The sequence below is a fragment of the Squalius cephalus genome (assembly GCF_949319135.1).
Source record: "Squalius cephalus genome assembly, chromosome: 21".
Taxonomy (NCBI): domain Eukaryota; kingdom Metazoa; phylum Chordata; class Actinopteri; order Cypriniformes; family Leuciscidae; genus Squalius; species Squalius cephalus.
The window spans coordinates 22,670,025-22,694,567 of NC_137142.1; the positions used below are offsets into that span (position 1 = coordinate 22,670,025).

A 24,543-nucleotide genomic window follows, 5' to 3' on the forward strand; every position below is an offset into this window, starting at 1 on the left:
ACAACGATTTGTCTGCATCTATTAAATCTTTGACAAAATCACACCGGAACATTCATCTCTGCCTCGGCGCTGTGCTGTTATAGAGAGAAGTTATCAATTATGTAAAGGTACAAAACAGCTTCACAAACAGTATTTTAAACCACACAATATCATTGTTTCTGTGTTACAACAATTCCAATTCCGAAATACTGGGATAAAAGTTTATAGTTCTGATAGCAATCAAAAGTTTGTTTGAAAGTAACTTGGCACCTCAAATAACAGTTGTAATGATTGTATCGATTACATCGTTATGTCACCAGGTGGCGACAAAAAAAACGTAATGTATTTGTCATTGAATCATTCATTCAAGAGATTTGTTTAGAAATGCGGATTCATTCAGTAATTAAACAAGTATTTATGTGTGAGTCATTGAAACAGACAACATTTTTTTTATAAATAATTAATTCAGATTAATTAAACATTTTAAACAGATTGCAGCTTTTTATGTGGCCTATGTTATTTTGGTTTGTTGTCTATTCAGCATCGTGGAAGAATCGTGATCTGTTTAAAAAAAACTAAAATCATGATTCTCAGTTTATCCAGAATCGTGCAGGTCTAACTGAAGGTATGTTGTTAAAAGGCATGTATAAATTGCAGTGGAGAGAAAATGTGAAGGTAGTTTTAGTTCTCATGGATAAATGGTTCAGTTTGTCTAGCAGGATTTATTTGACGCTTAAATAGTGCATTTAATCACTACCACAATGTCATGTTGGCTACACAGACATGCATGATGTGAAATTCTGTATGAGTGCTTAGAAGTCGTGATGTGAGAATCTGCCAGCATGTGTGTTTTTTAGTTTTTTCCTACATATCAAGTAGCTTACTCTCAGATCATATCTAACTCCATGTCAAACATGGCAGGCTTTCAAGAAGGTTTTTTTTTTTTTTTTTTATCGTTATGCACATGAACAGTGTGTGTGTGTGTGAAGTATGTTTTTCATTTGCAGAAAAAAAATCAACAAAAGGCAGTAGAATTCTGCCATTGAAATCAGTTTAGTGCAAATGATATTGAAAGATGTGGTGGTGTGTAGAGCTGCAGAAGAGGGTTTATTTGTATTTATATGAGACTGCGGTGCCTGTGCTTTTCCCCGTCTGCGCATGAATACAGAATTATTGTTTGGAGGCAATTGAGGTCAAGCATTATGTGCATGGTGGGATTTGTGTTGTGTATATCGTGATTATGTTGCCCTCGGGGAGAGAAGCCCTTTATAGGCTATGAGCACACATTTATTTCTGAGCACTAACCAACTCGTCATTTGTATGAAGAGCTGTACGTATCATTCAGGGGCCATCGATTGGAGCCTTTCAATTGGCACTTAAACGAAAACTTGCAATGTTTATGAATAACCCATCTGCAAATTGATGGTCTGCCAAAATGATTAATAGGCTAGGGATTGATTGCCTGTTGCATAAAACAATTAATCTGGCATTACTCTCAACAGGTTTCTCACCAGAACAGACACTCAATATTTATCAACACGGCACAGCGGGGAGCTCAGCCTGAGTGGCTCTCTTGAGATGGTACAGAGAACATACCCACTAGATGTAGTTTTGCTCCATCTTCTAATGCCCCATCTGCATCTAATACACACCATCCCCCAACAGATCGCTCTGTCTCTTGCTGACAAGCCTTTTGGGAGAGAATTGAGCTGAATTGCTCGCTTGTTTACTCTCAACTTCTACCGGTTTCTCTTCTCGGGAGACTGGTATGTTTTTGCGAGCGTGTGATGCAGAATCTAAGGACTCAGGCTTGAATGGGCTTACACAACCCATGTGGAGATTTAGATGTAACAGTTTGGAGATGTGAGGGTGTGGTGGCAGACTTTGCCGTCAGATTCCATGTAACCTTTTTCTGATCTCCACTACACAAGTCCTGCATGCCACAGGCTTTCGTGGGAGGAAAGATACAGTCTTATCTTGAGAGCTATTCACTGAGCCTGTTCGGTTCCCTCTAATCTTCTTTTGGCATCAGCAACTTGCGTTACCCTCATTCAGAGGGCACTGGCTACACCTCTCGCAGTTGTATAACATCCCATTGCCAATATTTACACAGGCTCAGTGTTGTGTATCACAGCGCTCGGTGATACGGCAAGGCGGTGTGTGTGGTGACGTGCACAATTCAGGACACATCCTGCTGGGCATCCTTTATCCTTCATCAGCAGTACCAGATTTATTGCATGTATGTGTGTTGGTTGAATTGGCTGCTGCCTTTTTGAAGGCTTTTACATAATGTAGGCTAATCTTTACAGTAGTCAAATGCAGCACACATCCTAAATTTAAAAGAGGCATTTCGGTTTAATTTCCTCTGTGGTATCATGTCTCGTGGATTCTGCATCTGGGTTAGTATCTGACCTCCAGAGTTATTGGATACCTGACCACACTGCACTATTAAGTGCCAGAATGTACTAGGGTTGTTGCAATAACATTTCAGAAAAAAATATCCCTTTTAATTATGTTGTGCTCACATAGGCTGCATTGATTTGATCAAAAGTACAGTAAAAACTAATATTGTGAAATATTACAAATTTAAAAAAAACTCAATTCTTAATTGTTAATATTATTTAATTTTACATTTAATTTGATTTAATTTTAACAACGAAATTGTCACCACTATTAGGTTGCACTGCACTGCAAAATCAACAGCCGCCTGTGAGTCAGACAGCACTCTATCAATTTGAGTCTGTGGTACACTGCAGAAAGGCTAGTTTTGTTCTTACTAGTATCTTTATTTTAGTATTGGTACTTGGTACTGAGTACGTCTGACACATCCCTAGAATGTAGCCTACTTCACAATGTGCCTTTTCGTTTGGTATTGAGTGATTTGAGATTGATTTAACTCGTGTTTGTATCTGGCCTCTGCCAGGAGCTGCTTTATATCTGGCACTGTGTATCTGTCCTCCATAATCACATGCTTAATAACTAGCCGACTCCCTGGGTTTGTAACCACCTGTCTAGTTTGACATTCAATATTCAAACAAAGCTAATCAAAACACCTGCCAAATCTTTTATCTTCCAATCTGTACTCATTTTCTATGCCACTCATGTGCCTTGCGTTTAATAATAGTTGTACTGTGTTTCAAATCTTGGATCTTGGTATGTGTACATAAAATATTATTTAAGGCACTGCATTGCTTAAAGCTGTTCACATTACGGCTGTCGCGGTAAGTGCAATATTAGAATACAGCGATACTGACAACTTGACAAGCCAACCGCAGAAGCAACCACCACAACTGCGATGTTCACGTGTTTTTTTTTTTGTTTTTCATAAGGCTATGCCCTTGTTTTACACTTCATGCATGTGTATTGAATGTTACATAACTTAATAATGAGAACAAGAGGGGAGAATGTCTTTTTTTTTTCTTCTTCTGCCAACTGGCTTTTTTTTTATTTAAGACGTGTACAATTGTGATTTGTACAGACACTCCGTAGATTTGCATTAAACAAGCCTAAAGAGACAGTGAGTGAGAGAGAAAGAGATCGATTGAGCGTGTGCTAATTACCTGCATCTGTTCTCTGTCAAGTAATATATTTGTGGAAAAAAAAAGACGTTTGCCATTTCTGAAGAGGAACGCGAAATCTTTGTCGTGGCATCCTGTCAACATTTCCCATGAATGGCATCAGCACGGAGTTGAATGTCAGTGCATTGAATCAATGTCATTTGGTCTCTATGAAGTGACGCATTGCTGTTCGATTGAGCCTTATAAATTGGAGCTCAAAGTTTTAAAATTCATCAGCTTGTTTCATTAATGAATGAATCAGCATTTTTGAACGCATTAGTTGAATGAACGGTTTAATGACTCACTTAAAGACAGTCTCTTGCTTCCACCTAGTTTGATTTAACAGTGTAACTTGCACTGACAGCCTGTCTTGAATGCGCCTCTAGCCTCTAGTCTAGTCCGATTCCATGGTCGGAACTAACAGTTCTACATGCAACAATAGCACAACAAGCTTATTGTCAGGTTTATTTTCCGTTATGTGAACCCTTATTTTGTCATTCTTTTCTGTTTCCTTTAGTTCCTGTTTTCCTGCTCTGTTTAGTTTTGTTGTCACTGGTTACTGATTTTGTCCTTTTTTGTTTCTGTAGTTACATATTAGTTTCACATATGTCTAGTTTACTTTCCTTTGTTCTACCCCTGTTTATATAGCCACGTGTTTCAGTTGTTCTTGGTCAGATCTTGTATTGTGTGGTTTGCATTATTCTCCTGTATGTTCATTCAGAGTGTTTGGATTATTAATAAAACCTGTTTTGTTTTTGAATCTCCTTCGTCTTCGTGCCAGCTGATCACATTGTAAAACTTTCTTTTTTTTAATGGCGATATCGCGTATCGCAATATTGATCTCACATTGAGATCACAAATCTCTGTAAGTGGAAATTCCTTCACTGTGACAGCCGTAGTTCACATGGTGTGTTAGGGGGTTTAGCTTGAGTACATCTTTAGTGTTTTATCTAGTCAAACATGTAGACTTTGTAAACCATACTTTTTTGTGTGTTTTTATCTGAGGAATAAAAAAAGAGAAAAGTTGCATCATTGTTGGCAGTTTTATTTAAATTAAAAGTCTACATCAATTAAAAACATGCTCTTTTACTCTTTATTTTTTCACTCTAGCCACGTGCTGACCCCATACCCATATGCAGCTTCTGTTTGGGCACAAAGGAGTCCAATCGAGACAAGAGGCCAGAGGAGTTGCTGTCCTGTGCTGACTGTGGGAGCAGCGGTAAGACCAGTGTTTGAACACTCTGACTGAGCCATGCCTATAGATGGGCGGTGTATTATCTGAAAGTCTGTTAAAAGTAACTTGCTTTTGGCCATTTGGCGAAGTGACACTCAAGGTCCGTCTCAGTCAGCTCCCTAGTTTAGTAGTCAGGGTACTGATCAAGGAGGTGGTCATTTTAAGGGCTGTCTCAATGGCAAAATTCTTCCAGTGTGCTGAAATATTTGCTCCCTGAAAAGTCCCACAATGCACAGTGAAAGCCAGGGAGCATCGATGCTCACTGTTTCCTTAACTGAAGTTCTGAAGAGCAAAACATAAATCACGTGAGCCAACTCACTACACGTAATGACACAACTTTTTTTTTATGCAAATCATTAGCCTATTTAATTTTGTTTCAGCATAAACATATCTATTCAGCCAATGAACATATAGCTAACATTTATAATTTATTTACAGGTGAATTGTTGCATGTATATGTAACAAAGTATTTATCATAATGTACTTTTAAAAACATTTTCTGTTCTACAGATCTGCAGTTGTTCATAAATACCAGTAGTGATGTTGTACAATGAGGATGTTGTCATGTCGCTGGAAATAGAATCCTCATTGAATTTGTGTACACAATCTACTGGTTCACGACCTAATAAGTTAGGGAGCTGATTGAGATGCACCATCAGACTTCGTAACTAACCAGTTAGCTGTAACCAAACCAGAGATTTTCTTTGAATATTTGCTCACATTTGTGGGAGTGATGGGACAAAGTAGTTCATGAGTTATGAAATTGCATTTCAACCATTGGGATTGTCAGTTGATAACTCATAATCATGTGATTGAATCAATTCCAGAAGTGAGAGAGTCAGAGATAGTGATGCACCAAAATGAAAGTTCAGGGCCAAAACAGAAACTGTAAATTCTACTTTTTCTGTGTGGAAAATGGATCATAGTTCCATCAAAATAACAGAAGGACATATACAAGAGATTGACAATTAACCTATTATCGATTATTTGTTGATAATTTAATAATTAAAAACTTATCAATGGCCTATTAAGCAAAGTCATCATTAGAGTGCATAGTTTTGAGGTGCATGCGGCTCATGCGTAAAACGTGCAGCAGACACACACAGAATAATGAAGCAAGCACACGTTTATTTAGAAACATAATTAAACAAGGGTGAACAAAAGAACTACTTGCATGTGTAAATCAAAACCTGTCAATCTGAGCGATCAAACCAATCCAAGCACGCTCCAGCTGTGAAATTGAAACGTCTATCTATTATGTACAATGATTTTGCAAATCAAATTTTCATGTAAAGCAGTTATTTTTTCACGCTATGAAAATTGAGCACTTCTAATATGTCAGCAAATTTAAAAGCACTTGTTAAGTGATGGTCATATTCCCTATATTCACTGTAAATCCAAGCTTTTAAGCTTTAAAACGACACCTATTTTGTGTTGGTTGACCATGTGGTTAAGTAACTTGATAACTTGGTAGCACCGCCCTTAGTTAATGAATAAACAGTTGATTTATCTTTACTTTAAACAATGTCTGTACCCTACAGTATATTACATGAGATCTTGGTTAGTCTGTTTGCATGGGGCAGGCAAGGGCATGTGTATAGTCTAAGAACAAGAAATGCTCTTTATTAAAGATCCAAAAGAAAACCGCAAACATTGTGCATGCACAATTAGGAAAGACAAATCTGAACTGAATTTGCAATTTGCAAAAGCTTTCGTAGTCTTGTGAGATTGATGCACAGCATTGTTTGTTGACCGCTTTCATTTCTCTGCATGCATCTCATCTCGCATCAGAGCAGTGCACGTCTCAACTATACCGGCAAGATGTCATCTTCATCAGCTAGTGTTTACATTAAATGTGTTTAAACCTGGATAATTTTACATGAACACTACTTTTTCTCCATGTCTAAATTTCTGTTGTCCAATCTGCTTAACTTTCAGTTCGTATTTTCGGCCTAGATTTAGCTTGTTAAAAAAATCTTGATCCAATTTTTTTTTTTTTTTGATTATTTAATGGCTCACTCTTAAAATAAAAATAAATAAAAAAAGGCTACTACACTAGTAGAACCCTCCAGTGTTAAATCCCGCTAGGAGGGACAACTAGTGGTGATAGTGATAGTTGATAAATACACCCTGGCGAGGGCTTCCTCAGGTCTCCATGATAGCATCCCCATCCATGTGGTATGAAAGCTTATATGTAAGTGTTTTTAGTGAGGGTGATCTTGTTTGGGATTATTGGCATTGGGCTATATATGTTTATGAAATGTGGTAAAATATCTCAAGATGCTTGGAGGATAGAGTGAATTTTTTCACTAAACTAAAAATTTTCTATTCTGTAGAAGTGTTGGCAGAAGGGTTTTTCACAATCACAGATGGATTCAAGCTGAAAGGTGTAGAGTTTATAAGATGTTTTTTTCCCCCACTTCATGTTTGCTTGCTTGTTTCTTTTACTCTAATTTATTTATTTTTTCCCTCCTCCACACAGAATTGCCTTGTTCCTGTTAAATTACCTGCTCTTATGTCGTAATTTGTTTTGAACAGTGATTTTGAAATGCCACAAGGAATTGTTCTCCCAGTGACATTTTTATGGCTGAGTTTGACTTAACAACGCAGAGGTGGTTTTCATTAAGTGTTCATGAAAGTATAGAAAATGTGCTCCCACTGTAAACCGCAGCTGGTTCGCAGCCCTCAGGGACAGGAGTGCATGCTTTTACATGACTATAACGGATCGACTGCCATTATGGTGTACCCGCGTACCATTTCTGCCTCGTTAAGAACAAATTATCTTTAATTAGCTGCTCAGAAGTGTTTGATAATACAGTGCTTTTAGACATCGATTTTGGAAAGTCTTCACGCATGGCTCTTCGCATTGTTGATGCCACGTGTAAATATTTAACTGATCCACGGTCGGGGGAATCTTTCATTTGTTTCTTTTTGATGTTCTCTCTCTGCTTGATTAACTCTCTGTTAACATTTATCCTGTAATGTTTCAGCAAGGGCTTTTGTGTTTCCTGCCAAAGTTAAAGGATTAGGTAATGTCGCTCTTTTAATTGAGCATGTTTGGAGACTTTCTCTAAAGCCTGTTTGTTTTATTCCACATTTCTCCTCAAAGGCCATCCATCATGCCTGAAGTTCTCCACTGATTTGACTGCAAATGTCAAGGCCCTGCGCTGGCAATGCATCGAATGCAAAACATGCAGTTCCTGTCAGATTCAGGGGAAGAATGCTGTAAGTTCTTTTCAAATGCACTGATGGCCTTGGCCCAGTTCCTGCTGACATATTTTATAGTGTCAGAGCCCTGCTTGTGTTCTGACACTTACTGCAGGATGTTGTTTACTTGTGTAGTGTATATTGCGTCTTATTTTTGCATCTGACATGTTTCTCTGTGCGTGTGAATTCAGGACGAGATGCTCTTCTGTGACTCCTGTGACAGGGGTTTCCATATGGAGTGTTGTGACCCACCGCTCTCCAGAATGCCAAAAGGTACATTAGGCCTTTGTTTGCCTCTGTGGATTTTTCCATTCTCAAGGTGAAGCCGTTTAAATGTGCCATTACACAAAGGCTTCTGGTTACATAATCGTAAGATGATATGTACCTTGCGTCCTGCACTATTTCTCTCTCTCTCTCTCTCTCTCTCTCTCTCTCTCTCTCTCTCTCTCTCTCTCTCTCTCTCTCTCTCTGTTAATGATTTTGCCTCTGGCTTGCAAATGACTGTGCTTGTCCTTTTCAGTTAATGGCAGTTTGTCTGAAATGGGCATGTAAGTGCCAAGATAAAAAGGAAGCAGCATCATAAAGTGTTTCAATAGAGCAGAACAGATTCATTTCACTTAATTTTACAAGAGCCTTCAGTGCTGAATGTCTGTAACTGCTGAAGGGAGGTGACATTCTGCCATTAAAAATCCCATCAAATTTCATTTGGGTTTTGTTATGGGTGAAAGAAAATGCTTAAACTAAAACATGTATGTCAGGGTGTCAATTTAACATGTTAATTTAGTTTGATTAATTATAACAAAAAATGCACATTCAAAGTGAGAGACGCTAACAGAATGGCGCCTGCTACAAGAGCGCTTCATGTGTGAACGGCCCTCTGTGTGATATTCTACCGCAGACAGATTGACAAAATTATTTTTGTGGCTGCAAAATATATTCAGGTGGATTACAGTTCAGTGATACACATTTTCCAATGATATGGAAATAAATCAAACAATAAATTGACTAAGACATTTTTTTTGTAATATCTTTTGATGATCTTTTATTTCTTTTTCTTTTTTTCAGAAAATGTGATCAGTTATCAGTGATTTTAATTAAATTGATTTTTAAATCATTGACTGACCTCAAATAAATATGAGAATTAGTTGTCAAGAGAAGCTATACATTGTTTTTCTCTTGTTTTCTCAGTATAACATTTGTCAGTATTTTCATTTATTCTTTTTATCTCGTCAAGATCACAGGAATACAGAATAATAATGTTTGGCCTCTATCTTTATTTGTGTACAATTCTATTTGCTTTCTGTAGTTGTGATCCTTCTCACAAATCAGTTCTGCGAATTTCCACACAAGATATCGGAGAGCTTTAGTTCTATTCTAAAAATCAAAGGACATGCAAATTTAACTTAAGTTATGCGAAATGTGACAAACGATCTAATCATTCAAATTGTTTATTTGATATCTACCTCTCTAAAGAGGATGTTGAAGGCTGAGGTCCTGTCAATAAAAAGCTCCCTACAAAACTTCAAAGACATTTATTCAGTGTTTCCTTGTTGGTCTGTTACCTGTAGAAAGCTTGTTTCTCTTTGTTCTATTCCTTTTCTTCTAATGATTGTGGAAATAAAGGGAAAAGCACAGTGGGTCATCTCTGCTCAGTACTACAAAGACATATCTGAAAAGTGTCACGGCTGCAGACATGATGAACCATCCTTGAAATGTTTCTCTCTTTTGTTTCTCCCTCTCTCTCTCTCTCTTTTTTTTTTTTCCCCTGGACCTCCCCCAGGAATGTGGATCTGCCAAGTATGCAGGCCAAAGGAACAGGAGGGAAAACGGTTGCTACACAAGACAGCGGCCCAGATCAAAAGGCGATATGCAAAGCCAGGAAGGCCAAGAAAAAATCTAGCACATCCAACAATGTACGATAACTCATTTCATCTGTCTTGTTCATTGTGCTTCAGGCTTAAGGTTACAGGTCTCACATCAGTATGTTGCCTAAACTGTAAATGCTCTTTTTGATGGCCTACTCTGATTTTTGTCCTTCACAACCTTGCCTTGAGAGTATATGTAGGTTTTCATACCCTCTCATCCACAAGGTTTAAAATTAGCATGGCTGCTACAATGTACTTTTAGCCTGGGGCATTCTTTGCAAGTCTAATTTTAACATATGGCTGTGTTGTGAAGCTTACTCAGAACGCTGTCAGTCAGACTGGGTGAGTCTGGGTCAGTAAGCTTTTAAATGTGCAAGACTAGAGGGATTACATCTCTCCTAAAGGCTTGATGAGCACTGATAGACACGGTGGAACGTGTTGTTGAAGCTGTGAAATCAGGCTCTCAAACCAAGGCTCAGGCTTAGTCACAGTCAAGATGTGCACACAGATTCTCATTCATTTGTGGCTCATGTATTAAATGCCACTATCGTCTGTTTTTACAGGTCTGACAGTGGTGGTCCAGGATCCGTTGAGCTGTCTGAAAAAGCACGGCATGGTAGGGGTTCCATAAGCACTTTCTGTACCCCACCCTCATCAAGCACCTTTATACCCACCACAGACGGCAGGAGTCTCACTGACCCCCTCACATCCACACCCACCCTCACTACGTTGCCCCCATTCAACAAGAAAACCAAAGGTCTCATTGACGGGCTTTCCAAATTTTTCACGCCATCACCCTTGGGTCGCCGGTTGCGCGGTGAAGCGTCGGGCTCCTCGAATCAGCACAGGCAGAGGAAACGGGGCTATCGGAAACACCATGCCAGCGTGACGACGCCAGGTGTGAGGTTAAACGCCCCATCTAGTGTTCTCCTTACCCCGTCCCCTTCGCAAGGACACAGCCCCATCTCGCTGAACCCCACCCAGTCATCCTCGCCCTCCTCCGCCCACTCCCCCCACAGCTCCTCCTCCCAGTCTAGCGGCCCGTCCCTCAGTAGCCTCCCAGGCAACAACCAGCTGAAGGGACTATTTGATGGACTGTCTCACATCTTTACCACTCAGGGACAGTCCCGGCAAAAGGGACTCCCCAGCTACGCACCGCCCAAGCGAGCGCGCCGCACCCAGGACGTTTCCACCTCACCCAAAACGTCCCTGCAGCTTCAAGGAAAAAAACCTGTCAAGGGTTTCGGTAGTAAATTAGCATCCCTTTCCGGTTCGGCCTCGGGATGGGTGCCCAAGCGGGGCCGACCGTTTAAGTCGGCACTCCATTTCAAACGAACTCCTTTCTTGAGAAAGCACAAGCTGCTAGGCAGGTTTAGGTTTAAGGCCTCCCCGCAGAGGGAGAACAACACACCAGGGAAGGGCAGATTGGCAGACGGAAGAGTTAAACCAGACCCAAACCATGGTAAGCACAGGGGCCTGAACCTCCGAACGGCTGACTAGCTTTTTCATCTTTAAACCGTTTTACTCATCTTCCTCATTTTTAGAAGCTCAGTAACATGGATTTTTGTTTTTCAACTAATACTGCATCTCTGCATTTTTGTTTTTAACCTTTTTCTTCAATAATTTATTAATTCTGAAGCCACTAAAGCCTTAGATTTCAGCTCTCTGCTCACGTCCTCATGCTGCTCACACCTGCCTCTCAAACCATAGTTATTAATGCTTTGCCCCTTTGGTAACAAGCACTTTAATGTAAAGTGTTTGCATTTCAAATGACCCTTGCTCCTGGTTTGGTTCCCTCTCAACCTCTGCACAAATGGAATATTTGTTTAGAGGTCACTGTTGCCTAGAAACAAACTGTGATGTGTGGTTAGAGGTTTGAGGTTAGTGTGTTGGCCAGCAATGTTGATATGAGCCTTTCCTATCAGCTGTCCTTTCCATGACTGTAGTGATTTGCATGCTAGCAGTTGTGATTTTGAATGCTGTGTTAAGTCTAAGGTTAGTGCTTGTTTATATTAGCTTTGGGTTTTATAGTGTCAGCATCTTTTCAGTTTTTTTTTTTGTTGTTGTTGTACTACATTCTGCACACACATTTTAAAGGTCTGTTTTCTGACCTCTCACAGCCTTTAATGCCGAGAGATGCTCAAGAAGAGAGCCACAGGAAGGAAGGATGATTTTACTCAATGACCATGTGGCTGAAGAGGATCTGAAAGTGTTCAGACACATCAAGGAGATCACAGCAAAGGTAAAGGAGTCTATATTTACTAGGCAAGCATCACTATTGCTATTCCTCATACTTTAGGTGACCACCCTAGAATAATAAAATTCTTTTAAATATTTCAAAGAAATAACTTTTCTAACTTGTGAATTATTTTTCAAAACAGAAAACTGTTGGTGATCAAGGACAATCCCCTCCTTTGATTGAATTTGGGAAGTATGAAATACAAACTTGGTATTCCTCACCATACCCTCCAGAGTACTCAAGGTAAGTCTGAAATTTATTCCAAAACATTTTTTACAGCAATTTTTAAAATGTCTGCCAGATATAGCCTTAAGCAAATGTAAACTAGTATGTGATTTAGAGTTAGACTCCCTACTCTTGCAACTCATGCCACATTCTTCATGTTATAATTAATTGCTGCTCACCTTCTCAGATTACTGAAGCTTTATCTCTGCGAGTTCTGCTTAAAGTACATGAAAAGCCAGGACATTCTGCAGAGGCATTCAAAGAAATGTGGGTGGTTTCACCCTCCAGCTAATGAGATCTACAGGAAGGATAACCTCTCTGTGTTTGAGGTCAGTGCTGGCTTTTAAATCTTCATGCACAACTTCATTCGCATCCTAATTTCATCTCATCTGCATTTGCAATTAAAACAAGAGGGGTTATGTCCAGAGATTAAAGGATATGAAGTGCCAAGCTTGTTGAAAGGCACATCTCAGCATCATGGATGAGAACTGGTCTTACATGATTTAATCATGTCATATTAAGTCAGTTCTTCAAGGACTTCATGTCTTGTTTTTTCTAGTGAACAGGAAATGCATCATAATCCTAGCAGACCTCTAAAAGCGTTAAAGACCTTCAATTGCAGAATTTTTATGATTTCTAATCTTTACATGTGCCCCACTAGCTGGAACTGCCCTTGTATGGGCTATCTGAATCTCTAATGGTTTACCATTTCTTTTCCTCTTTGCTTTAGGTTGATGGAAATATCAGCAAAATTTTTTGCCAAAACCTTTGTTTGCTTGCAAAGCTTTTTCTGGACCACAAGACGCTCTATTACGACGTTGAGCCGTTTCTCTTCTACGTTCTGACACAGAATGATGAGAAGGGTTGTCATCTTGTTGGATACTTTTCAAAGGTATTACCCTTACATGGATATTATTAAGAATATCTAATCCTATGACAGTGGAATCAGAGTAACAGCGGGTTGTTTAGTGGGTTGTTAAAGATGGGTTTATTTTATGGTGCTCGTTTTTGGATCTGAACATTTCTGCAATATGTTTGAAGGGTTTTGTGTGCTTATGTTTGGTTCATTTCAGGAGAACGGCAGGTGCAGTGAATTGCATGCGTTGGCAGTGCACTGACACACTCTATCTTTCTCTCTTTCTCTCCCACAGGAAAAGCTTTGCCAGCAGAAGTACAATGTCTCCTGCATAATGATCATGCCTCAGTACCAAAGGCAGGGATTTGGAAGATTTCTCATTGATTTCAGTAAGTTATTCATTAACTGGTTTGGAAGTCTTATGAGATGTGAGCATAAGATTGTTTGTATCATGAACAGATGCTTCTGTACTCTGCATAAAAGGAAAAAGAAGAACCGTTTCAGACTAGACAGTCATAATGAAATGGGAAGAATGGCTTGTTGTGCTTGTTTCATTGTCATTTTAGTTATCAAGAGGGTTTGCATGTCTTTATAAACAGTGAATATAGTGCATTATATCATTTGCTGGCTTGTGAATGTTTTGATTTAGTTTGCTGTCTGTGTAGAATCAGAAGAGCATTTGCATGTTTTGTTTTAATGCAAAAGACTATAATAGAGAATCTGGAATTGTTCGGTCTCTTCTGACTTTAATGCATCTGTTGAAAACACAAAATCAGCTCTCACTTTAAGCAATACAAAAGTTGTGAGTTGTGTGTGAAGCATCACAACACATCAGTGTACTAATTTTTGCAAATTAATACATCTTAAAAGGCACTTTAAAATTGAAATCATATTTAAATTAAACTATTAGCAAAAATATTTGTTTATTATATTGTATCGTTGTTTGCGTGTTTGTTTTATGATGCTTTGTAAAACACATTGGTTAGCCGCGGCAATAGGTGCTATTATTAATATAGACTTTTTATATAAGTATATAAATATACTTTTTTTTTTTTTTTTTTTTTTTTACTATAAATTTTTATTTTATAAAAAGTGTGTTTTTTTTGTTTTTGTTGTTTTTCATAGAACCAGGGTTTGCTCTACAAATACAGGTTATCAGCCATCTGGGCTGGTTTGAAATTTTTGGTATTTTTAATGTAACATTGACATCACAAGAACTTTGGCAAGAGCTTAAAGGGATAGTTCACTCAAAAATAAAAATTATGTCATTATTTACTCACCCTCATGTTGTTCCAAACCCGTAAAACTTTCGTTCAACTTCGGAACACAAATGAAGGTATTTTTGATGAAATCTGAGAGCTTTCTCTCCCTCCAAGACAGCTTACGCAAAAGTTCATAAAGAGATCATAAAACTATTGAAGTTTAGTCCAAAATTGACGACAGCTGAAGTGACACGAATTCAATCTGTTAATGACTTTATATGATGAACAGATTGAATTTAGGCTTTTATTCACATATAAAAGCCTAAATTCAATCAAAATGTTTTATTCACATATTCATCAACTCACACATCAGTTGTGGTAAACGGAAGCTCAAGCATGTTCGCTTAACGTGCGAGAACCAATGAGGATCATTCTCGTGTTACGCAGCATGTTTGAGCGTCCGCAAGAGGTTTGTTCTCGTGCGTTGAGCTTCTGTTTATGTTCGCTGATCAATGTTTATATGTGAATAAAAGCCTAAATTCAATCTGTTCATCATACAAAGCAGGGATGGGCATCTTGGGTTCCTGGAGGGCCAATGTCCTGCAGAGTTTAGCTCCAACCCAGCCCACCTGTACAAGCTAGTCAATGTCTTCAGGGTAACTAGAAAGCTTCAGGCAGGTGGGGTTTTATCAGCTGAACTCTGCAGGACGGTAGCCCTCCAGGACCTAAGTTGCCCATTCCTGATATAAAGCAATCGAGTCTCCTCAGAAAATTATGGAATAAGTTTTACGATTTTTACTTTAAGAACTTTTTCATCAAAGTGTCAGTTGCGTAGCTGTCTATGGAGGGATAGAAAGCTCTCGGATTTCCTCAAAAAGATCTTAATTTGTATTCCGAAGATGAACGAAAGACTTATGGGTTTGGAACGACATGATGGTGAGTAATTAATGACAGTATTTTCATTTTTGGGTGAACTATCCCTTTAAGTCTTAAGCCATCAAAATCCAAGCCATAATCATTCAATTCCTTAAAGGGGGGGTGAAATGCTCATTTTCACTCAATCTGCTGTTAATCTTGAGTACCTATAGAGTAGTATTGCATCCTTCATATCTCCAAAAAGTCTTTAGTTTTATTATATTTATAAAAGAAAGATAGGCTGTACCGAGTCTTTCCGGAAAAAACCGAGCGGCTGAAGGCGGGCCGTGTGGGCGGAGCTAAAGCTGTGCTAACGCGCCGAGCTAACTTAGTAACAACACACAGAGACATTTGTTCAACAGTTTTACTCACCGTCCCGGTTCCAACGCACGGCCGCGAACCTTTATCATTGTGACTGCTCGATCCTTAAGCATTAGACGATCTGCAAATCCGTCGATCTGGGCTTTGTTTATAAAACAATCATCGTCGAAATGCAGGGAACAAACAGTCTACACAACTCCGTTTATGCTCAGGAAAAACAAACTCCATCCACTGGTGCCTTAACGCTGGGTTCTTTGGGAATCTGTGCAGGGTTGTCTTGCCCTGGCAACCAAAAACACACTTCTTTGGTGACATTGGCTTCCCAAAAGCAGGGCGCTTTGATGGCGAACTGCTTTCGCTCTCTTGCTCTGGTCTACGAGTGCGCGCGCGCTCGCGATCTTACCGGAGAAGTGCCCTTAGGACCCATATAAGGAAATTCCGTTACATCTGACGTCACACATGCCCATACTCGAAAAAAACTTTCCGAAACTTGTGACAAACCGGAAGGACAATTTTTGGCACAGAAATACTCCTTCAAACGTACAATTTAATTTTTGAAACTTTGTCCATGTTTAGCATGGGAATCCAACTCTTTAACAGTGTAAAAAACTCAGTATGCATGAAATAGCATTTCACCCCCCCTTTAAAATTAACTGTTTTTTTCTGATAAGAAGCTTGCATTTTGTTTATATGTAAAATATTCAAATATCATGCCTCTAGCCTTTATGAAGCTGCATAAACACATTACAACACATTCATAAATTCTGATTGTGCTGATTTGTTTTGTCCAAGTGACACTCAAACCCGATCTAAAAACAATACTCATAAACAATCTTGTCTTTTCTCCTCTCTTTGTCTCTTTTCCTGTCTTTCCAGGTTACTTACTTTCCAGGCTAGAGGGCCAGGCTGGCTCCCCAGAGAAGCCTCTATCTGATCTGGGTCGTCTGTCCTACTTGGCTTATTGGAAAAGTGTCATACTGGAGTACCTGCACAACCACCCAGATAAGAGTGTCAGCATCAGGGGAATGAGCCGAGCCACGGGCATGTGTCCACATGACATCGCCACCACACTTCAGCAGCTCAACATGATTGATTTCCAGGATGGCAGGTGGGTTTGACTGAGGTGGTATCTGTCAATCTGACAATTCACTCACATGCTTTCAGTGTACTTTATCATCTCTAAAGGACGGGTGGGGGTTGGGGGGTAAATACAGTTTTGGCTTTATTTGCATGTGCATTAATACTGAATTACAATTTATCATACATCAGACAAGATATATGCATTTTGAATACATTTCCTAACATGTTTGTCTAGGTTTCTAATCATCCGAAGATATCAGCTGATTGAGGAGCACATGGATAGACTGAGAGAGAAGCCAAGGCTTCATGAGGTTGACCCTGACTGCCTGTGCTGGACTCCAGTTTCAGTCTGCAAAAGCCCACCGGGGGAGCTGAAGAGTGCTATGGCACAGGTAGGCTTAATGATGATTTGATCAGGGACTTAACACACCTGCTTTTAGTGAACTCTGTTTTAATTGTTTGTCTGTCCATTGCAGTGTTCTAATATTTAAAGCTAGACTTTGAGGGATTTCTCATTAAATTCTACATTACAAATTTATTTGTTTGTACTGGCTCAAAAATTTATAAGTAAAATCACATTTTTGCCTTACCCTGCAGCCACTACGATAAGCTTTCAATAATGATTAATATTCAGAGCTTTCAGGTTTGTTTGCCAGGAAAATCATTCATTCTTGTTTACTCGTCCACAAACAAAGAACAGATCAGACTATTATGGCAGCAACATAGGTATACCTATACAGTTTCAAATGTCGAAAGAGCTCAAAGAAGTCTGCATTTTTTTTTAAATGTTTGCTTAATCCATAGTGATTAAATTTTCTGTAACCCTTCTTTATATAAACATGCAACAAACAACTAGGTGGTTTTCCTGGCATATACAGAGGCTTGATCAGCATGTTCCACAGGGTGACTTGCAGTCCAGTTTACTATTACAGCTGTCTTGCATCAAATGACTGTGTTCTGTCTGCTATGTTAATGTTTGCTGCAGATATTGCAGTACAGACACAGCAGATTTTGTAAAATGCCCTTTTAGTCTTCCTTTTGGCCTCTGACACAACCTGACCTTTTTGCATAATGCTGAACTCAAACGTAATTGGTAAGGTGATGATAATTGGTACATAATTGGTAAGACTGTTCTGGTCGGCATCTCTAAAATCAGAGGTTGTTTTTAATTGAAACCTTTTCAATAGGCAGATCAAGGAGATCACGATGAGCATAGGTAACTCGTTCCTTCCCCAGCTCTGCATTATTAGCTACAATTTGATGCTTGTGTGAAAAGTGAGCTAAATTTATCCCTTTCAGGAGTTCAGGGTGAGTTCACAGAGATAGCTGAAAGCACTTCCAACAGTAACCCAGCTTCCTGAGTGACCTAAATCAAAGCTCTGTATTATTAATGCCTCTGAATGTCCCATGAAATGTAATCTTCCATATCTGCTTAAAAATAAATGTTGCTGAGATCAATGGCTAATCAAGAGACAATTTCTGCTCTGCAGGGGCACTGTAAAAGCAAAGTGTAGATAACTGAGATGTTATTTGTCTGCTTGGCTTCAGCCTGTACAAGTGGCTCAGATAAGCTCATATTTGTGTTTTTGTGGAATAACAGGCAAGAGATCGTCGTGCAAACTGTAGTGCATCAATCAGGAATTTGACTATGGGGATGGGCTACACCAGCACACGACCTCCGCTAACCAAGTGCAAGAACTTTAGCAGAAGATACTCAGACCCATTGTTTGCAAACAGCACTGGGAAAGATTTTGAAGTGAGTGAAGACAGCAGCAGTGATGAGGATGATGATGATGATGATGACGATGGCGACGACGGTAATGAAGACAGTGCAATCAAGTCCCAGTCTGGGCAGGGTCTCAAGCGAAAGGTAAATATCAGAATCATTGGTTTTGTGCATTTTTTTATTTAGTTCTCTTTGTATCATGGCTCTTCACATTGAAAATCCTTTAGCATTTAGGAAGCATATTTAGTAGGATGGAAAAAAGATCCAAAACACTCCATCATTCAGAAATTTCCATCAGTCCTTAAGTCCATAATTAAGTAATATTGCTTTCATGATTTGTGTGGGAAATTTTGATTCTGTATCACCAAGTAATCTTGCAGATTATTTGCACTGGGGTACTGCTATCCCAGAATGCCTGGGGGAGAGTATGTTGTGAGGATCTTGCGGTCAGCTTGATTCAGCACACTCTCATTTGGGGTTTTGGGCAGGCTAAGCTTTCCAAATGAATGGCCTGTGGTGTAGGCACTGTGGTCTAAATGATGGGCTTTTGAATTTAGATCATGAAGCAACCCATTCACAACGCAGCCACATTTCCCTATGTTTAGCATCACCCTTGACCGTATCTGTCTCCTCCAAACCTATGCTTTTTGGATTAAAGGGCACCAGGGACAATTTAACAAAAAAGTGGCCAAGTCTTGCTATGACAGTTGTTAAGTCTAACAGTCTTTGACATCTCCCTGTATTTATTCCATTCTCAAGCGCAAGTTGTTCTCAAACATACAATATGCACTTCTCTGCTAAGCAAGTAGCCCCCTTAAATGTATTTTTTTTTATAGCGGGCATCAAATCTGCGACGGAAGAGAGGGAGGAGAAGAACGCGAATCAACAGCAGTGTCACGACCGAAACCATCTCGGAGAGAACAGAGGTGCTAGATGAGCCATTCGAAAACTCTGATGTAGAAAGTCCTCTGCCACAGCCCAGCAGGAGGGGTGACAGCGAGGATGAGGAAGAGGAAGAGGAGAAAAACCAGAGAGTGGCCGTGCGTCGGCCTGGAAGGCCAAGGAGACATGGAGATGACAATCACTCAAATCAATCTAAAGGAGGGAATGTGGAAGGTAAAGCCATACATGTTAACATGTACAGCATACTGCTTTTGTTGCATAATTGAAAGATAAATTAATATGTAACCTTTTTTTTGTGGTTTTTCTGAAGCAGTAAAAAAGGACAATCCTCGACCTGTAAAACGGAAGAAAGGCTGGCCCAAAGGTGTCAAACGAGGCCCTCCCAAATGGAGACTAAAGGAGCGCAAAATGGGCTTTAAGCTCAACCTCTATACACCGCCTGAGACACCAATGGTCACAGTGGAGCAGGAGCAAGAGGAGGAGCAGGATGCCAGCCCTGCCTCATTCTCAGAACCATCTGAGTCCTTCAGAGAGCCCAGGCCAGAGGACACAGAACTGGACACCTGCATTTCAGAGCCCCACAGTCCAGAGCCACCAGTGTCTCACAAACTAAATGAAGATGAGTCGACAGACAAGTCTGACACGGTGGAAAATTCTCCCTCTGCTGATGAGACCAATGAGACCACATCAGGTCCAATAGATGTTGCTGAACAGTCAACTCTAAATGCAGAGGAGGTCAAGGACCTGAAGCCAGAGGGTGAACCAGAAGGCAGGGTTGGTAAGGGTTCGGGTGAACGAGACGAGGAAGAGGAAGAGGACGAAGAGCCAGAACAATCTCATGTGGATGATCACGATGCAGATGATGAAGATGATAGCCATGAACAAAGAATAGAGGACCCAGTGCCACAAACAGAAAAAGAGCTTACTGAAGACCCAGAGCAAGTTTCAACTATTAATAATAATAAAAATCCTGAAGTGCAGCCGAGCCCCATGGAGCCACCGCCTCATTGCTCTGAGGAGCTTCCATCTGAAAGCACTCTTGTGAGCTTGGGCATGCAACAGGGAGACACTGTGGACTCAGATCATCCTCCAGACTCGGAAACCGAGGAAGAGGATAACAGTCAGAGGCCTGAAGAAAAGCATATGGGCCCGTTGACTCCGGCAATAAAAGAGGACCATAACATTTGCCCTGAGCTTGACATGGAGACTGCTCAAGCTGTGCAGTCTCTCACTCAAGAATCTGAGCAAGAGAGGCACTTTCAGGACTGTGTGGAGACTCAAGAGGCCTGCCACAGCCTACAGCGGTATGTTCACGTCGAGCAGAGCCCTCAGATGACTCCCGTGGATGACTGCCAGCAGTCAGATCACAGCAGCCCTCTGTCATCTGTCCATTCTCACCCAAGCCAATCTGTACGATCAGTCAATAGTCCAGCGGTGTCCATTTTAGAAAGCGGTTACACGCAGATCAGCCCCGATCAGGGCACCGTCTCGGTGCACTCGCTTCATAACAACATGGAAACCAGCCCAATAATGGATGTGCCCTCGGTGTCGGACCATTCTCAGCAGGTGGTGGACAGTGGCTTCAGTGACCTAGGTAGCATTGAGAGTACCACTGAGAATTACGAGAATCCCAGCAGTTATGACTCCACGCTGGGTAACAGCATTTGTGGCACGGGAGCAGGAGCAGGCGCCTCCTCCCAGAGCAGCTGTTCCTATGGCAACCTCTCCTCCGGTGGCAGCCACAGTCAGAGCAGCTGTGCTGTGTCCCAGCAGATGGCCGGTCCTGTGGTGAACAATACTGGCGCTTGCAGCATGCTCCAGCAAACCAGCATGAGCTCCCCTCAGGGATGCAGTGTGAAGTCTCCGCAAGGCTGTGTGCCGGAGAGGCAGCCCAGCCATCCGCACGGACATGGGCACAGCCATGGGCATGGACACGGGCATAGCCACAGTCACCACCACAGCCATCACCAGCATCATCCGCACCATCAACATCACCAACACCCACAACACCAGTACCAGCAACCTTTGTCACACTGCTCCATGCCGGCCAGCTTCGCTCCACCCATGCAGCTGTCCGACATCCCAGAATCCAACAACCCCTCTAGCAACCTGGGTCTGTATGACCGAATGAGCCAGGGAGAGTATGGAGGTGGACACTATAGTCAACCATCAGCTACATTCAGCCTGCATAAGCTACAGCAACTCACCAATACCATCATGGACCACTCCTTGCCCTTCAGCCATTCTGCCTCGCACTCCATCTCATCCTATGCAAATAACAGCGGCTCGTTGTCCTCGCAGCTCGGTCCTCACAATCCTGCGCTGGTTTCTCTGTCGCAACCCGGTGGAGGTCCTCAGTCGCAGGCTACTGTGACTCCTCCGCCCAATATGACTCCACCGCCCATGATGCTGCAGCGCAACATGGGTACACCCAACATGAACCTGGCCCCATCTCAGAGACTGCAAACGCAAATGGCCCCTAAGAATCACCATCATCACCCTATGTCCATCCGCTCCAAATCGGCCCCTCTGCCGCCCCACCACCAGCAGCAGATGTATGGTAGGGGTCCTCAGACCGTAGCCATGCAGGCTCCTGGGAGGACGCTGGCTATGCCATCGCGGATGAACATGGGGGTAAACCTCATGCCCGCTCCAGCATACAACGTCAACTCGATGAACGTGAACGTCAATATGGCGATGAACACTTACAGAGTGACGCAGCCTATGATGAACGGTGGCTACCATGGCAATCCTACCTATATGAATCAATCTCCACAGTACTCTATGCAGATGGGCATGATGGGTACCCAGCCTTACCCACAGCAGCCCATGCAGGCTCCTCCCCATGGCAATATGATGTACAGCCCAGCAGGTCATCATGGTTATGTGAATACTGGCATGTCCAAACAACCCTTAAACGGGCCTTATATGAGACGATAATCAACGACCTAAAAGTAAAGGGTCATGATGTTGCAAAGTCAGCTAGTTGACTTGAGGTATTTAGTTTGTTCTTATTTTCATGGTTAATGTTCGCTTTTATGGATCTTTCTAAAAGAACCAGCACTTGGTAAGAATGCAAAAAAAGTTTTGTTTATTGGCTAAATTTTAGCTTTTTTCCCCTATTTATGGGAAGCCTTACAGCATAAGATTTAAAATGTAACATTGTGTAAGCATAAATCTCCCCTGAACTGCATTGCAGTTGAATGGAGGTTACATTTTCTTTAAGTTGGAACCTGCATTATGGAACCTTTAAATGTGCCTGCATTGTATGTTTTTGGACAAAAGAGCCTTTTCAATGTACCTTTAGCAATCGCAAGGTTATATATGTAAGTCTGTACTCATGCCTTCATATTATTTAAATTATTGTAAATCTACTTTTATATTTTTTTAAATGTAAGGTTATACTTAGCATGCTATAACGTCTTTGTTAGTGACAGTGCATCAAAGTAGTACTGTACAGTGTTGTGCTTAATAGCAAGCAATTTTATATTAAATGTATGGCCTTGGTTAGGTTTCCCTCGTATGGAAGGAAAAATTAAACTCTATTTTTGTTGATTCTAATACTGTAAAGATTTGAAAAAAATCGTCATGTTCGGCTTGGAAGGTTCTATTGCTAATTGTGTATAATTTGTTACTTTATAACAAGTTTCTTTACCTGAGGCAGCTTTCTGTTTTTATACAATTTAAAGCAATTTCTGTCACAATAGCAAAGAACAGTCAATGTCAGTATTTGTACATGTAGAAATCTAAATCAAGGGGGAAGGGCAAACAGAAACATTTCAGATGGGGCAAAGTTGCAAAATTATTATGAGTGTCAATTTACTCCAAAGTTGGTCTTTTATGAAATGCCTTTAAACTTACATTTTCATTCCATCTGTAGATTTTTTTTATCTTTATAAAACATCTGATTTATATTTTACTGAAATGTAGAGCAGTAGCCTTGTTGATAGACAAAACAGATGGCATGTAAAAAGGTAAATTGTATCGTGTCTGTTTGTATAGCTTATTTTGTAGCCTTTGTACCTGTACAGAATGGCAGTTTGACGTAAGAGGGATATCCTGACTGTACTAATTAACAGAGCAACAGTCCTGTATTTATGAGTTACCTTTTTAGTCGGTCACTTAAATGCTGTACATTTTAGCAGAAAATAAATTATGATGAGCCACTGACAGACTTAAAAGTGTGTATGGACTCTGTTTTCATGCTCTCATGATCTCAAGCTTATCGTGATTTATACTTTTCTTGAAAGGATCTATTCCAGATGCACTGTCATGGTTGGAAACGATCTTAAGTGCAGAGACTGCTGAATAGAGAAACAGGTGCTTTTGACTGTAGAGGATGGGCAAATTTAGCTGGAAGACACTAATTCAACTGTACACAAAGCCTCATAGCAATAAATGAACACATATAGTCTTTGGCTCTAGTACACTATGTAAAGCACAAATATTTAATTTTTCTAGCAAAAGGTTTTATTTTTATTCTGCTGTGCAAACATTACTAATCATTAAATACCCAGAAACCACGTAGCTAAACAACATCCTGGCTGTGTGTCAAAGAAATTGCTGCATATTTCCTTATGCTTTATCAATAAACTTAAACCATGCCTTAAATGTTGAACTAATTGGATTTAAAGCAACTGTATGTAGTTTTGTGTTACGACAGTGGAATTCACTGTTGTAAATATACTGCTGTCGTAATTGCTGTGGATAGCTGTACAATACATGTGCATTTGTTGACAAACTAAATGATTTTAAAAGCATTTGAATGTTTATGTGTAATGAAATGTTAGTGACATGATAGGCCATGTTGCACATAATATATATTTGACAGTATAGACCATCAGAGCAGAGAGACCTATAGCAGAGCAAAATTTCAAAGCTTACCTGCCATGAGATGTATTTATTTGATGCTATCCTGAGACGAGACTGTTGTGGGAAAGAAACCGAAGCCATTTGCCTTAGAAGTCGCTGTACCATCAGCATTATTTTGAAACCTATAATTCAAGGTAAAAAAAAAAAAATGCTTAGTTGTTTTTAGCCTGAAGTACAGAGATGACAATCCTATTCAATTCCAGGTCACCTTCCATTTTTTATAAGTTTACTGTATCGGCACATATCAAAATGTATCTCAATCACTGATATTAGTGATGAATTCATAGGTCAGCACTAATCTTCAAGAGGGCGCTGTTCTCTCTATGGAGAATCTGCATCAGTAACACTTGCCTCAATCAGTT

General features: G+C 40.4%; 1 protein-coding gene across 6 annotated transcripts in view; it reads left to right on the forward strand.

Moving 5' to 3' along the window:
- Positions 1-24,311, forward strand: part of kat6b (K(lysine) acetyltransferase 6B) — a 43,933-nt gene extending 19,622 nt beyond the window's left edge. For 4 of the 6 annotated variants that reach the window (XM_079855160.1, XM_079855161.1, XM_079855163.1 and 1 more), the window contains exons 3-17: positions 4,647-4,755; positions 7,880-7,995; positions 8,169-8,250; positions 9,758-9,890; positions 10,406-11,304; positions 11,963-12,084; positions 12,224-12,324; positions 12,494-12,635; positions 13,037-13,198; positions 13,458-13,551; positions 16,477-16,708; positions 16,916-17,072; positions 18,281-18,550; positions 19,243-19,522; positions 19,620-24,311. In XM_079855160.1, the coding sequence (XP_079711286.1) occupies positions 4,647-4,755; positions 7,880-7,995; positions 8,169-8,250; positions 9,758-9,890; positions 10,406-11,304; positions 11,963-12,084; positions 12,224-12,324; positions 12,494-12,635; positions 13,037-13,198; positions 13,458-13,551; positions 16,477-16,708; positions 16,916-17,072; positions 18,281-18,550; positions 19,243-19,522; positions 19,620-22,249 (5,529 nt within the window). In that variant the 3' untranslated portion in view covers positions 22,250-24,311. The remainder of the gene's footprint in view (positions 1-4,646; positions 4,756-7,879; positions 7,996-8,168; positions 8,251-9,757; positions 9,891-10,405; positions 11,305-11,962; positions 12,085-12,223; positions 12,325-12,493; positions 12,636-13,036; positions 13,199-13,457; positions 13,552-16,476; positions 16,709-16,915; positions 17,073-18,280; positions 18,551-19,242; positions 19,523-19,619) is intronic. The other 2 variants (XM_079855164.1, XM_079855165.1) reach the window with 2 other exon arrangements.
- Positions 24,312-24,543: the final 232 nt, after the last annotated feature.